General features: G+C 64.5%; 1 protein-coding gene across 1 annotated transcript; it reads left to right on the plus strand.

The window, feature by feature from the left end:
- Positions 1–1935: 1935 nt before the first annotated feature.
- Positions 1936–12524, plus strand: fbxl5 (F-box and leucine-rich repeat protein 5; the record flags this gene model as incomplete). The annotated part of the gene is made up of 8 exons (XM_070871335.1): positions 1936–2172; positions 2289–2384; positions 2828–3020; positions 4339–4521; positions 6173–6289; positions 7278–7426; positions 8746–8828; positions 11936–12524. Coding segments are annotated over 8 exons (1647 nt in total), but the record flags the coding sequence as incomplete, so codon positions are not given.
- Between the last annotated feature and the right edge of the window lie 3266 nt (positions 12525–15790).

Consider the following 15790-nt stretch of genomic DNA (forward strand, 5'->3'; position numbering starts at 1 on the left):
TCTCTCTCTCTCCCCCTCTGTCTCTCTCTCTCCCCCTCTGTCTCTCTCTCCCCCCCTCTGTCTCTCTCTCTCCCCCTCTGCCTCTCTCTCTCTCTCCCCTGTCTCTCTCTCTCTCCCCTGTCTCTCTCTCTCTCCCTCTGTCTCTCTCTCTCTCCCTCTGTCTCTCTCTCTCTCCCTCTGTCTCTCTCTCTCTCCCTCTGTCTCTCTCTCTCCCCCTCTGTCTCTCTCTCTCCCCCTCTGTCTCTCTCCCCCTCTGTCTCTCTCTCTCCCCCTCTGTCTCTCTCTCTCCCCCTCTGTCTCTCTCTCTCCCCCTCTGTCTCTCTCTCTCCCCCTCTGTCTCTCTCTCTCCCCCTCTGTCTCTCTCTCTCCCCCTCTGTCTCTCTCTCTCCCCCTCTGTCTCTCTCTCTCCCCCTCTGTCTCTCTCTCTCCCCCTCTGTCTCTCTCTCTCCCCCTCTGTCTCTCTCTCCCCCTCTGTCTCTCTCTCTCCCCCTCTGTCTCTCTCTCTCCCCCTCTGTCTCTCTCTCTCCCCCTCTGTCTCTCTCTCTCCCCCTCTGTCTCTCTCTCTCCCCCTCTGTCTCTCTCTCTCCCCCTCTGTCTCTCTCTCTCCCCCTCTGTCTCTCTCTCTCCCCCTCTGTCTCTCTCTCTCCCCCTCTGTCTCTCTCTCTCCCCCTCTGTCTCTCTCTCTCCCCCTCTGTCTCTCTCTCTCCCCCTCTGTCTCTCTCTCTCCCCCTCTGTCTCTCTCTCTCCCCCCTCTGTCTCTCTCTCTCCCCCTCTGTCTCTCTCTCTCCCCCTCTGTCTCTCTCTCTCCCCCTCTGTCTCTCTCTCTCCCCCTCTGTCTCTCTCTCTCCCCCTCTGTCTCTCTCTCTCCCCCTCTGTCTCTCTCTCTCTCCCCCTCTGTCTCTCTCTCTCCCCCTCTGTCTCTCTCTCTCTCCCCCTCTGTCTCTCTCTCTCTCCCCCTCTGTCTCTCTCTCTCTCCCCCTCTGTCTCTCTCTCTCTCCCCCTCTGTCTCTCTCTCTCTCTCCCCCTCTGTCTCTCTCTCTCTCTCTCTCTCCCCCTCTGTCTCTCTCTCTCTCTCTCTCCCCCTCTGTCTCTCTCTCTCTCCCCCTCTGTCTCTCTCTCTCTCCCCCTCTGTCTCTCTCTCTCTCTCCCCCTCTGTCTCTCTCTCTCTCTCCCCCTCTGTCTCTCTCTCTCTCTCCCCCTCTGTCTCTCTCTCTCTCCCCCTCTGTCTCTCTCTCTCCCCCTCTGTCTCTCTCTCTCCCCCTCTGTCTCTCTCTCTCTCCCCCTCTGTCTCTCTCTCTCTCCCCCTCTGTCTCTCTCTCTCTCCCCCTCTGTCTCTCTCTCTCTCCCCCCTGTCTCTCTCTCCCCCTCTGTCTCTCTCTCTCTCCCCCTCTGTCTCTCTCTCTCTCCCCCTCTGTCTCTCTCTCTCTCCCCCTCTGTCTCTCTCTCTCTCCCCCTCTGTCTCTCTCTCTCTCCCCCTCTGTCTCTCTCTCTCTCCCCCTCTGTCTCTCTCTCTCTCCCCCTCTGTCTCTCTCTCTCTCCCCCTCTGTCTCTCTCTCTCTCCCCCTCTGTCTCTCTCTCTCTCCCCCTCTGTCTCTCTCTCTCTCCCCCTCTGTCTCTCTCTCTCTCCCTCTCCCCTCTGTCTCTCTCCCTCTCCCCCTCTGTCTCTCTCTCTCTCCCCCTCTGTCTCTCTCTCTCTCCCCCTCTGTCTCTCCTCTCTCTCCCCCCCTCTTGTCTCTCTCTCTCTCCCCCCCTCTTGTCTCTCTCTCTCTCTCCCCCTCTCTCTCTCTCTCTCTCTCTTCCCCCCTCTCTCTCTTTCTCTCTTCCCCCTCTCTCTCTTCTCTCCCCCCCTCTCTCTCTCTCCTTCCCCCTCTCTCTCCCTCTCGCTCTCTCTCTCCCTCGGGACTAAGCTCTCTCTCTCCCTTTCTCCGCCCGCAGCTGTCGAACACCAACTTCTCCAACAGCCAGGATTTCCAGGCCCTGCTGAAGTCGCTGCTCGCCACCTTCACCGAGTTCCAGTCCCACGAGCAGATTGAGAACGAGTACATCATGGACGAACTGCAGCATCGGCTCCGGGCTCTGTCTGTCCGTAACAGCTCCGTCTCCAACGTTCACTCCGACAACAAGCTCTCCGACATGCTGCGTCTCGTCCAGAAGGGACTCAAGAACTTCACGGTAAGGGGGCGGGCGGGAGGGGGGAGGGGGGGGGGGAGGGGGGCTGTGAGGGAGGGAGGTGGGGGGCTCTGGGCCTCGTGGCTCGCACTGACTGATCTCCCCTTCCCTCCCGGCAGAACGAGTGCGAGCAGCTGAACTACAGCCGGCAGCTGAAGGAGAACCTGGACGCCTTCACCCGGGACTTCATCCCTCACATGAAGGAGGAGGAGGAGGTAGGTCACGGGCTGCCTCTCCCCGGAGCCCCCCCCGGCACTGCAGGACCTTGTCCGTACTCCACCCCACCCCCCCCCCAAATCCAGCCAGGGAGCCGCCCTTCGCCTGCAGGCTTAAGACAAGAGTGCCACAGCAGCTATTCGACTATGGGGGGGGGTGCGTCGTGAGCCCCTCAACAAACGCACGCCCCCAGGCGGGCAACCCCGGAGCTCGCTCGGGCTGGGGGGGACACCCTGGCTGGTTTTGCCTTCCCCGGACCACGGGTGCTGAGATCAGCTACACAGCACCTCCCAGACCCGCTCGCTCCCCCTCCCCCATCCCGCACATTCCCCCCCCCCGCCCCCCAGCCGTCACACCTCCCCCCACCATTCCCGCACGTTGCAGCTCACTCTGCGCTGTATGAATGCCCCCCTCTCTCTCTCTCTCTCTCTGTGCCCCCCAGGTTTTCCAGCCCTTGCTGATGGAATACTTCACGTACGAGGAGCTGAAGGACATTAAGATGAAGGTGATCGCGCGGCACTGCACGCAGGGCCGGGTGGACACGGTGGAGGTGCTGAAGGAGCTGCACCTGTGGAGCCAGGCGGAGGAGCTGCAGAAACCGCCCAAGAACGTCCCCCGCAACAGGGCGGGGAAAGGTAGCGGCTCCGCCCGCGACAACAACGCAACGCCTCGCGTTTATATAGCGCCTTTAACATCATAAAACATCCCACGGCCCTTCACAGGGGCGGTACTGAGGGAGCGCAGTACTGAGGGAGCGCCGCACTGTCGGAGGGGCAGTACTGAGGGAGCGCCGCACTGTCGGAGGGGCAGTACTGAGGGAGTGCCGCACTGTCGGAGGGGCAGTACTGAGGGAGCGCCGCACTGTCGGAGGGGCAGTACTGAGGGAGCCCCGCACTGTCGGAGGGGCGGTACTGAGGGAGCGCCGCACTGTCGGAGGGGCAGTACTGAGGGAGCGCCGCACTGTCGGAGGGGCAGTACTGAGGGAGTGCCGCACTGTCGGAGGGGCAGTACTGAGGGAGCGCCGCACTGTCGGAGGGGCAGTACTGAGGGAGTGCCGCACTGTCGGAGGGGCGGTACTGAGGGAGCGCAGTACTGAGGGAGCCCCGCACTGTCGGAGGGGCGGTACTGAGGGAGCCCTGCACTGTCGGAGGGGCGGTACTGAGGGAGCGCAGTACTGAGGGAGCCCTGCACTGTCGGAGGGGCGGTACTGAGGGAGCCCTGCACTGTCGGAGGGGCGGTACTGAGGGAGCCCTGCACTGTCGGAGGGGCGGTACTGAGGGAGCCCCGCACTGTCGGAGGGGCAGTACTGAGGGAGCCCTGCACTGTTGGAGGGGCGGTACTGAGGGAGCGCCGCACTGTCGGAGGGGCGGTACTGAGGGAGTGCCGCACTGTCGGAGGGGCAGTACTGAGGGAGCCCCGCACTGTCGGAGGGGCAGTACTGAGGGAGCGCCGCACTGTCGGAGGGGCAGTACTGAAGGAGCGCCGCACTGTCGGAGGGGCGGTACTGAGGGAGCGCCGCACTGTCGGAGGGGCGGTACTGAGGGAGTGCCGCACAGTCGGAGGGGCAGTACTGAGGGAGCACCGCACTGTCGGAGGGGCGGTACTGAGGGAGCGCCGCACTGTCGGAGGGGCGGTACTGAGGGAGTGCCGCACAGTCGGAGGGGCGGTACTGAGGGAGTGTTGGAGGGGCAGTACTGAGGGAGCACCGCACTGTCGGAGGGGCAGTACTGAGAGAGTGTCGGAGGGGCAGTACTGAGGGAGTGCCGCACTGTCGGAGGGGCGGTACTGAGGGAGTGTCGGAGGGGCGGTACTGAGGGAGTGTCGGAGGGGAGGTACTGAGGGAGTGTCGGAGGGGCGGTACTGAGGGAGTGTCGGAGGGGCCGTTTTATGACCAAACACTGACGTGTTTTGTGTTTCTTCTGTGTCCTTTCTCTCTTTCTCCCCCTCCCCCAGAGCCGGTGTCGGAGGCCAACAACACCCACGTGTCCCAGCTGCCCCCGGAGGTGTTGCTGAAGATCCTGGGGTATCTGAGCCCCCGCGAGCTGTGCCGCTCTCGTCAGGTCAATGCCCGCTGGTCCAAGCTCGCCCGCACCGGCGCCCTCTGGAGGCACCTGCACCCGGTCAGCTGGTCGCAAGGTGGGTCCGGGCACCCGACAATACCGTCCCCCGCTCGCTCCCGGCCCCTCCCCCTCACCCCCAGTCCGTCCGTCTATCCCCTCCCCCTCCCCCCCCGCTCGCTCGCTCTCTCCCCCGCTCGCTCCCGGTCCGTCCGTCTATCCCCTCCCGGCCCCTCCCCCTCCCCCCCGCTCGCTCCCTCCCCCTCCCCCCGCTCGCTCCCGGCCCGGTCGGTCCGTCCCAGGTCAAATGTCGTGCCTTCGAACCCCCTAATCCGGGCCTGACACCCACCCCCCCCCCCCCGTACTGCCTTTCCCACATTACACCAATGACCAAAGCAAGATCTTTATTGGCTGTGAAGCTTTGAGACGACATGAGGAAAGAACGTTTTGTTTCTCTCTCCGTTATCCGGCGCCATTAACACAGTAAAACGTCTCCAGGCGCATCGCAGGGGCGTAAATCTGACCCCGAGCCCCACGAGGAGATATTGGGGACAGGCGACCAAAAGCTGGGTCACACAGGTGGGTTTTGAGGAGAGAGAGGCGGAGAGGTTTAGGGAGGGAGTTCCAGAGCTTGGGGCCCAGGCAACAGAAGGCACGGCCACCGATGGTGGAGCGATTATAATCAGGGATGGTCAGGGTGGCAGAATTAGAGGAGTGCAGAGATCTCGGGGGGTTGTGGGGCTGGAGGGGTTTACAGAGATAGGGAGGGGTGTAGGAGCTGGAGGGGGTTACAGAGATAGGGAGGGTGTAGGGGCTGGAGGAGGTTACAGAGATAGGGAGGGGTGTAGGGGCTGGAGGAGGTTACAGAGATAGGGAGGGGTGTAGGGGCTGGAGGGGGTTACAGAGATAGGGAGGGGTGTAGGGGCTGGAGGGGGTTACAGAGATAGGGAGGGTGTAGGGGCTGGAGGAGGTTACAGAGATAGGGAGGGGTGTAGGGCTGGAGGAGGTTACAGAGATCGGGAGGGGTGTAGGGCTGGAGGAGGTTACAGAGATAGGGAGGCAGAGGGTAAGGAGGGATTTGAACATGAGGAAGTGAATTTTAAAATGGAGGCATTGCCGGATCGGAAGCCAGTGTCGGTCAGCGAGCACAGGGAGGGGGATTGTCTATTAATGGTAGAAGTCCCAATTATCCGGAGACAGTTCCAACTCTCCATTACCACCCTACCCACGCCCTTCACACAATGAGCGAGCGATCCACGAGCTATTTGACTGCGGCATGCATAGCAGGTCTTGCTCTTTATCGGCGCGTCGAGCAGCAGAGGCTGTGTGTGTGTGTCTTTCTCCCTCCCCCCTCCCCCCCCCCCCCCCCCCCCCCGAAATATGATGTCAACGCATGCTGGACTGAAGGTTCCCCTCTCCCAAGGTAGAACCCCAGATTTAATGGGGGCGGTGGTTCCTGGGCGTGGCTACTGCCGGCCTCCCATACACCAGGGAAGGGGATGAAATCAGCCTTGGATTCAGACCACCGATTGGAGCCCTGCTGCCGGAGGAGCCGGCAGGACCACGATGCACACTGCAGGCGAATATCCAGGTAACCCGCCTTACGAAAAATGGCCCAGTGGTCGCCCCCTGGTGCATCCCGCAGCCCGTCGCGGGTCAGCGCCCTCGGGAGAGACCGGGGCGGGGCAAGAGGCACGGCTCAATTTGTTGCATCTGCTTCCTGTCACTAGGTCACTGGTACAATGGGCCTCCCTCCACTGGCAGCCTGGGACCGGAGTACTGCTGTGAGGAGGAGACGGCTGATCTGTCCCGGGAGTGGGACGAAGATGCGGACATCGACGAATCTGGTGAGTGAGCTTCTGGCGGTTCGTCCATGTTGGGTATCAAGTGACGAGAGTGTGTGAACTCCTCTCCCATTACAGGCACCCAGCACCGTCCCATCAAACACTCCCGGGGCAGGTACAGGGGGTTAGATACAGAGTAAAGCTCCCTCTACACTGTCCCATCAAACACTCCCAGGGCAGATACAGCATGGGGTTAGATACAGAGTAAAGCTCCCTCTACACTGTCCCCATCAAACACTCCCAGGGCAGGTACAGGCGGTTAGATACAGAGTAAAGCTCCCTCTACACTGTCCCATCAAACACTCCCAGGGCAGGTACAGCACGGGGTTAGATACAGAGTAAAGCTCCCTCTACACTGTCCCATCAATCACTCCCAGGGCAGGTACAGGGGGTTAGATACAGAGTAAAGCTCCCTCTACACTGTCCCATCAAACACTCCCAGGGCAGGTACAGCACGGGGTTAGATACAGAGTAAAGCTCCCTCTACACTGTCCCATCAAACACTCCCAGGGCAGGTACAGGGGGTTAGATACAGAGTAAAGCTCCCTCTACACTGTCCCATCAAACACTCCCAGGGCAGGTACAGGGGGTTAGATACAGAGTAAAGCTCCCTCTACACTGTCCCATCAAACACTCCCAGGGCAGATACAGCACGGGGTTAGATACAGAGTAAAGCTCCCTCTACACTGTCCCCATCAAACACTCCCAGTGCAGGTACAGCACGGGGTTAGATACAGAGTAAAGCTCCCTCTACACTGTCCCATCACACACTCCCAGGGCAGGTACAGGGGGTTAGATACAGAGTAAAGCTCCCTCTACACTGTCCCATCAAACACTCCCAGGGCAGGTACAGGGGGTTAGATACAGAGTAAGGCTCCCTCTACACTGTCCCATCAAACACTCCCAGGGCAGGTACAGGGGGTTAGATACAGAGTAAGGCTCCCATTGGAAGTTGTTTAACCGGCTCTCCCTTGGTCTCGCTGTTTTACAGAGGAGTCTGGGCGCGGGGTGTCAACACTCAGAAAGGCCCAGCGGGAGTCACAGCTGCTCCAGGGCCTGGTGCATTATCTGCTGCCACAAATTGGCCCGGCAGTAAGGACACTGGTCTTGGCCTACAGCACCACACTGTCAAGCCAGATGGTAGGTACCAGGTTCACCGCGGTGAGGGGGCGGGGGCCGTCACTGTCTCCGGCAGCCGAGCGGCGAGGGAACCGCATCCGGGTTCCAATCCCACCGGGGTCGCTTTGGAATAAAAATGTTTATTTTCGGGCCGGTGTGTCCCCCCGGCGAGCGGTGTGGCCCCCCCCCTCTTCGAGCGGTGTGGTCCCCCCGGCGAGCGGTGTCGTCCCCCCCCCTCGGCGAGCGGTGTGGCCCCCCGGCGAGCGGTGTCGTCCCCCCCCCTCGGCGAGCGGTGTGGCCCCCCGGCGAGCGGTGTGTCCCCCCCCCCCCCGGCGAGCGGTGTGGCCCCCCGGCGAGCGGTGTGTCCCCCCCCCCCCCGGCGAGCGGTGTGGCCCCCCGGCGAGCGGTGTCGTCCCCCCCCCTCGGCGAGCGGTGTGGCCCCCCGGCGAGCGGTGTCGTCCCCCCCCCTCGGCGAGCGGTGTGGCCCCCCGGCGAGCGGTGTGTCCCCCCCCCCCCCGGCGAGCGGTGTGGCCCCCCGGCGAGCGGTGTGTCCCCCCCCCCCCCGGCGAGCGGTGTGGCCCCCCGGCGAGCGGTGTCGTCACCCCCCCTCGGCGAGCGGTGTCGTCACCCCCCCTCGGCGAGCGGTGTGGCCCCCCGGCGAGCGGTGTCGTCCCCCCCCCTCGGCGAGCGGTGTGGCCCCCCGGCGAGCGGTGTCGTCCCCCCCCCTCGGCGAGCGGTGTGGCCCCCCGGCGAGCGGTGTCGTCCCCCCCCCTCGGCGAGCGGTGTGGCCCCCCGGCGAGCGGTGTGTCCCCCCCCCCCCCGGCGAGCGGTGTGGCCCCCCGGCGAGCGGTGTCGTCACCCCCCCTCGGCGAGCGGTGTCGTCACCCCCCCTCGGCGAGCGGTGTGGCCCCCCGGCGAGCGGTGTGTCCCCCCCCCCCCCGGCGAGCGGTGTGGCCCCCCGGCGAGCGGTGTGTCCCCCCCCCCCCCGGCGAGCGGTGTGGCCCCCCGGCGAGCGGTGTGGCCCCCCCCCTCGGCAAGCGGTGTGGCCCCCAGCGGGCAGCGGTGGGCGGCACATGTTGGCCTCAGCACCTGAGAGGTGGGAGGGGCTAATTCAGCTGGGGGCTGCTCCCGATCGAGTGATCCCCCCCCCCCCGCCGGGTGATTGATCGCGGACTGTCGCCACACGGGGAACGCGTGACGCTGTCACCCAACTCCCAGCATTAACGTCCCTGTCCCTGTCCCTCCCCCTCCCCCTCCCCCTCCCCATTCCCCCTCCCCATTCCCCCTCCCCATTCCCCCTCCCCATCCCCCCTCCCCATCCCCCCTCCCCCTCCCCACAGGTCCGTCAGATTCTCAACACCTGCCCGAAGCTGGAGCATCTCGACCTGACACAGACAGCGGTGACTGACTCGGCCTTCAACAGGTAACCGATCCCCGCCCTCGTCCTCCCCTCCCCACCCTCGTCCTCGCCCTCCCCTCCCCACCCTCGTCCTCCCCTCCCCTCCCCTCCCTCCCTCCCTCCCTCGTCCTCCCCTCCCCACCCTCGTCCTCGTCCTACCCCTCCCCTCCCCTCCCTCCCTCCCTCCCTCGTCCTCCCCTCCCCACCCTCGTCCTCGTCCTCGCCCTCCCCTCCCCTCCCCTCCCCACCCACCCTCGTCATCCCCGCCCTCGTCCTCCCCTCCCCACCCACCCTCGTCCTCCCCTCCCCTCCCCTCCCCTCCCCTCCCCTCCCCTCCCACCCTCGTCATCCCCGCCCTCGTCCTCCCCTCCCCACCCACCCTCGTCCTTCCCTCCCCACCCACCCTCGTCCTCCCCTCCCCTCCCCTCTCCTCCCCCACCCACCCCTCCCCTCCCCGTCCCTCGTCCTCCCCTCCCCGTCCCTCGTCCTCCCCTCCCCGTCCCTCGTCCTCCCCTCCCTCGTCCTCCCCTCCCCTCCCCTCTCCTCCCCCGCCCACCCCTCCCCTCCCCTCCCCATCCCTCGTCCTCATCCTCCCCGCCCTCGTCCTCCCCTCCCCTCCCCTCGTTCTCCCCTCCCCTCCCCGTCCCTCGTCCTCCCCTCCCCACCCACCCTCGTCCTCGTCCTCCCCACCCTCTTCCTCCCCTCCCCTCGTCCTCGCCCTCCCCTCCCCACCCACCCTCGTCCTCCCCTCCCCACCCACCCTCGTCCTCCCCTCCCCTCCCCTCCCTCGCCCACCCCTCCCCTCCCCTCCCCTCCCCTCCCCTCCCCTCCCCTCCCCATCCCTCCCCTCCCCATCCCTCGTCCTCTCCTCCCCTCCCCTCCCCATCCCTCGTCCTCTCCTCCCCTCCCCTCCCCTCCCCTCTTCCTCCCCTCCCCGTCCCTCGTCCTCCCCTCCCCCTCCCCGTCCCTCGTCCTCCCCTCCCCGTCCCTCGTCCTCCCCTCCCCGTCCCTCGTCCTCCCCTCCCCTCCCCGTCCCTCGTCCTCCCCTCCCCGTCCCTCTTCCTCCCCTCCCCGTCCCTCTTCCTCCCCTCCCCGTCCCTCTTCCTCCCCTCCCCGTCCCTCTTCCTCCCCTCCCCGTCCCTCTTCCTCCCCTCCCCGTCCCTCTTCCTCCCCTCCCCGTCCCTCTTCCTCCCCTCCCCGTCCCTCTTCCTCCCCTCCCCGTCCCTCTTCCTCCCCTCCCCGTCCCTCTTCCTCCCCTCCCCGTCCCTCTTCCTCCCCTCCCCGTCCCTCTTCCTCCCCTCCCCGTCCCTCTTCCTCCCCTCCCCGTCCCTCGTCCTCCCCTCCCCGTCCCTCGTCCTCCCCTCCCCGTCCCTCTTCCTCCCCTCCCCGTCCCTCTTCCTCCCCTCCCCGTCCCTCGTCCTCCCCTCCCCGTCCCTCGTCCTCCCCTCCCCTCCCCGCCCTCGCTGTCTCTGCGCACCTGCTCGATCACCCGCTCTCTCTCTCTACAGCTCGCCCGCATGTTCTCACTCTCACTAACTCCCAGCTCCACGGCCTCTATCTCTCGCTAGCGCGCTCGCTCTCTTTCACACTCTCCCCGTCTCTCTCTCCCCAGGTGTGTGACAGGGACATGCCCCCCCTCCCTCCCTCTCTCCCCAGGTGTGTGATGGGGACGTCTCACCCTCTCTCTCTCTCTCTCTCTCCCCCCCCCCCCCCCCCCCCCCCAGGTGTGTGACAGGGACATGCCCCCCCCTCCCTCCCTCTCTCCCCAGGTGTGTGATGGGGACGTGTCACTCTCTCCCTCCCTCCCCCTCTCCCCCCACACACTCACTCACACACACTCTCTCTCTCTTCCCCCCCCCCCCCTCCTCACTCTCCCTCTTCCCCCCCCCCCCCCCCTCTCCCTCCCTCCCCCCTGCTCTCACTCTCTCTCCCCCCAGGTGTGTGATGGGGACGTGTCACTCTCCTCCCCCTCCCTCTCTCTCTCTCTCTCTCCCCCCAGGTGTGTGATGGGGACGTCTCACTCTCTCTCTCTCTCCCCTCCCCCCCCCCCCCCCCAGGTGTGTGATGGAGACGTGTCACCCTCCCTGACTCCCTCTCTCTCTCTCTCACACTCTCTCTCTCTCCCCCCAGGTGTGTGATGGGGACCTCTCACTCTCCTCCCTCACTCACTCTCTCTCTCTCTTTCCCCCCAGGTGTGTGATGGGGACCTCTCACTCTCCCCCCTCTCTCTCTCTCTCACTCTCTCTCTCTCTCTCCCCCCAGGTGTGTGATGGGGACGTCTCACTCTCCTCCCTCACTCTCTCACTCTCTCTCTCTCACCCCCAGGTGTGTGATGGGGACGTGTCACTCTCCTCCCCCCCCCTCCCTCGTCCCTCCCTCTCTCTCTCTCTCCCTCACGCTCACTCTCTCTCTCTCTCCCCCCAGGTGTGTGATGGCGACGTCTCACTCTCCCCCCTCTCACTCTCTCTCTCTCACTCACTCTCTCCCCCCAGGTGTGTGATGGGGACGTCTCACTCTCTCTCTCTCTCTCTCTCTCCCCCCAGGTGTGTGATGGGCACGTGTCACTCTCTCTCACTCACTCTCTCCCCCCAGGTGTGTGATGGGGACGTCTCACTCTCTCTCTCTCTCTCTCCCCCCAGGTGTGTGATGGGCACGTGTCACTCTCTCTCTCTCACTCTCTCCCCCCAGGTGTGTGATGGGGACCTCTCACTCTCCCCCCTCTCTCTCTCTCTCTCCCCCCAGGTGTGTGATGGGGACCTCTCACTCTCCCCCCTCTCACTCTCTCTCACTCTCTCTCTCCCCCCAGGTGTGTGATGGGGACGTCTCACTCTCTCACTCTCTCTCTCTCCCCAGGTGTGTGATGGGCACGTGTCACTCTCCTCCGCCCCCCCTCCCTCACGCTCACTCTCTCTCTCTCCCTCTCTCTCTCTCTCTCTCTCACGCTCACTCTCTCTCACTCTCCCCCCTCTCACTCTCTCTCACTCTCTCTCTCTCCCCCCAGGTGTGTGATGGGCACGTGTCACTCTCCTCCCTCCCCCCCCCCCCCTCACGCTCACTCTCTCTCTCTCCCTCTCTCTCTCTCCCTCTCTCTCTCTCACTCTCTCACTCTCTCTCTCTCTCTCTCCCCCCAGGTGTGTGATGGGCACGTGTCACTCTCTCCGACACCTGGACCTCTCGGGCTGTGAGCGCATCACGGATGGAGCTCTGAGCCACCTGTCGCGGGCGCTGGGGGAGCTGTCGGGGGCCGAGGAGGAGGAGTCGATGGGGGCCCGGCGGAGCCAGTGCTGCTGGGCCCCCCACGGTTGCCAGGAGGAGCGAGAGGCGGACCTGGGAACCGAGGAGAGGCCAGGCCGGGTCTGGCTGCTGGCTGCAGACGAGTTGTTGGACATCGAGGAGACGGGGGGGTTGAGGTGGCGAGACCCTCGGGCCGGAGCCCCCCCTCGCCCCCCGCCCTGTGGGGCCATCGCTGCCCACTGCTTCCGGGATGCCCATTGCCCCCAGGAACGGGCTCCGTGTGGACACTCACTCTGCACCCCCAGCACTGAGCCCAGGACTAAACGGCCACCCACCCCCCTGTGCAACAAGATGGTGCGGACCGGGGAGGGGGAGGGGCCGGGCTCGGCCGGACGATGGGAGCAAGGAGCAGACCCAGGGGCTCGCTCTCTGCGTTTCCTCAGCCTGTCTGGCTGCTTCCAGATCACCGACCAAGGGCTTCGGTACGTGAGTGCAACCCTCCAACCTCCTCCGTGCAACCCTCCAACCTCCTCCGTGCAACCCTCCAACCTCCTCCGTGCAACCCTCCAACCTCCTCTCCCCACTCCCCTCCAACCTCCTCCGTGCAACCCTCCAACCTCCTCTCCCCACTCCCCCTCCAACCTCCTCCGTGCAACCCTCCAACCTCCTCCGTGCAACCCTCCAACCTCCTCCGTGCAACCCTCCAACCTCCTCCGTGCAACCCTCCAACCTCCTCCGTGCAACCCTCCAACCTCCTCCGTGCAACCCTCCAACCTCCTCCGTGCAACCCTCCAACCTCCTCCGTGCAACCCTCCAACCTCCTCCGTGCAACCCTCCAACCTCCTCCGTGCAACCCTCCAACCTCCTCTCCCCACTCCCCCTCCAACCTCCTCTCCCCGCAACCCTCCAACCTCCTCCGTGCAACCCTCCAACCTCCTCTCCCCACTCCCCCTCCAACCTCCTCTCCCCGCAACCCTCCAACCTCCTCTCCCGCAACCCTCCAACCTCCTCGTGCAACCCTCCAACCTCCTCCGTGCAACCCTCCAACCTCCTCTCCCCACTCCCCCTCCAACCTCCTCTCCCCGCAACCCTCCAACCTCCTCCGTGCAACCCTCCAACCTCCTCTCCCCACTCCCCCTCCAACCTCCTCTCCCCGCAACCCTCCAACCTCCTCTCCCCGCAACCCTCCAACCTCCTCCGTGCAACCCTCCAACCTCCTCCGTGCAACCCTCCAACCTCCTCCGTGCAACCCTCCAACCTCCTCCGTGCAACCCTCCAACCTCCTCCGTGCAACCCTCCAACCTCCTCCGTGCAACCCTCCAACCTCCTCCGTGCAACCCTCCAACCTCCTCCGTGCAACCCTCCAACCTCCTCCGTGCAACCCTCCAACCTCCTCCGTGCAACCCTCCAACCTCCTCCGTGCAACCCTCCAACCTCCTCCGTGCAACCCTCCAACCTCCTCCGTGCAACCCTCCAACCTCCTCCGTGCATCCCTCCAACCTCCTCTCCCCGCAACCCTCCAACCTCCTCCGTGCAACCCTCCAACCTCCTCCGTGCAACCCTCCAACCTCCTCTCCCCACTCCCCCTCCAACCTCCTCTCCCCGCAACCCTCCAACCTCCTCTCCCCGCAACCCTCCAACCTCCTCTCCGTGCAACCCTCCAACCTCCTCTCCGTGCAACCCTCCAACCTCCTCCGTGCAACCCTCCAACCTCCTCCGTGCAACCCTCCAACCTCCTCCGTGCAACCCTCCAACCTCCTCCGTGCAACCCTCCAACCTCCTCCGTGCAACCCTCCAACCTCCTCCGTGCAACCCTCCAACCTCCTCCGTGCAACCCTCCAACCTCCTCAGTTCAACCCTCCAACCTCCTCAGTGCAATCCTCCAACCTCCTCTCCCCGCAACCCCTCCAACCTCCTCTGTGCAACCCTCCAACCTCAGTGCAACCCTCCAACCTCCTCAGTGCAACCCTCCAACCTCCTCTCCCCACTCCCCCTCCAACCTCCTCAGTGCAACCCTCCAACCTCCTCAGTGCAACCCTCCAACCTCCTCTCCCCGCAACCCTCCAACCTCCTCAGTGCAACCCTCCAACCTCCTCAGTGCAACCCTCCAACCTCCTCAGTGCAACCCTCCAACCTCCTCAGTGCAACCCTCCAACCTCCTCAGTGCAACCCTCCAACCTCCTCAGTGCAACCCTCCAACCTCCTCTCCCCACTCCCCCTCCAACCTCCTCAGTGCAACCCTCCAACCTCCTCAGTGCACCCCTCCAACCTCCTCAGTGCACCCCTCCAACCTCCTCAGTGCACCCCTCCAACCTCCTCAGTGCACCCCTCCAACCTCCTCAGTGCACCCCTCCAACCTCCTCAGTGCACCCCTCCAACCTCCTCAGTGCACCCCTCCAACCTCCTCAGTGCACCCCTCCAACCTCCTCAGTGCACCCCTCCAACCTCCTCAGTGCACCCCTCCAACCTCCTCAGTGCAACCCTCCAACCTCCTCAGTGCAACCCTCCAACCTCCTCTCCCCGCAACCCTCCAACCTCCTCAGTGCAACCCTCCAACCTCCTCTCCCCGCAACCCTCCAACCTCCTCTCCCCGCAACCCTCCAACCTCCTCTCCCCGCAACCCTCCAACCTCCTCTCCCCGCAACCCTCCAACCTCCTCAGTGCAACCCTCCAACCTCCTCAGTGCAACCCTCCAACCTCCTCAGTGCAACCCTCCAACCTCCTCAGTGCAACCCTCCAACCTCCTCAGTGCAACCCTCCAACCTCCTCAGTGCAACCCTCCAACCGCCTCAGTGCAACCCTCCAACCTCCTCAGTGCAACCCTCCAACCTCCTCAGTGCAACCCTCCAACCTCCTCAGTGCAACCCTCCAACCTCCTCAGTGCAACCCTCCAACCTCCTCAGTGCAACCCTCCAACCTCCTCAGTGCAACCCTCCAACCTCCTCAGTGCAACCCTCCAACCTCCTCAGTGCAACCCTCCAACCTCCTCAGTGCAACCCTCCAACCTCCTCAGTGCAACCCTCCAACCTCCTCAGTGCAACCCTCCAACCTCCTCAGTGCAACCCTCCAACCTCCTCAGTGCAACCCTCCAACCTCCTCAGTGCAACCCTCCAACCTCCTCAGTGCAACCCTCCAACCTCCTCAGTGCAACCCTCCAACCTCCTCAGTGCAACCCTCCAACCTCCTCAGTGCAACCCTCCAACCTCCTCTCCCCGCAACCCTCCAACCTCCTCCGTGCAACCCTCCAACCGCCTCAGTGCAACCCCTCCAACCTCCTCAGTGCAACCCCTCCAACCTCCTCAGTGCAACCCCTCCAACCTCCTCAGTGCAACCCTCCAATCTCCTCAGTGCAACCCTCCAACCTCCTCTCCCCACTCCCCCTCCAACCTCCTCTTCCCGCAACCCTCCAACCGCCTCAGTGCAACCCTCCAACCGCCTCAGTGCAACCCTCCAACCTCCTCTTCCCGCAACCCTCCAACCTCCTCTTCCCGCAACCCTCCAACCTCCTCAGTGCAACCCTCCAACCTCCTCAGTGCAACCCTCCAATCGCCTCAGTGCAACTCTCCAATCTCCTCTCCCCGCAACCCCTCCAACCTCCTCAGTGCAACCCTCCAACCTCCTCAGTGCAACCCTCCAACCTCCTCAGTGCAACCCTCCAACCTCCTCAGTGCACCCCTCCAACCTCCTCTCCCCGCAACCCCTCCAACCTCCTCTCAGTGCAACCCTCCAACCTCCTCAGTGCAACCCTCCAA

The sequence above is a fragment of the Pristiophorus japonicus genome, unplaced genomic scaffold (assembly GCF_044704955.1).
Source record: "Pristiophorus japonicus isolate sPriJap1 unplaced genomic scaffold, sPriJap1.hap1 HAP1_SCAFFOLD_2421, whole genome shotgun sequence".
Classification (NCBI taxonomy): Eukaryota; Metazoa; Chordata; class Chondrichthyes; family Pristiophoridae; genus Pristiophorus; species Pristiophorus japonicus.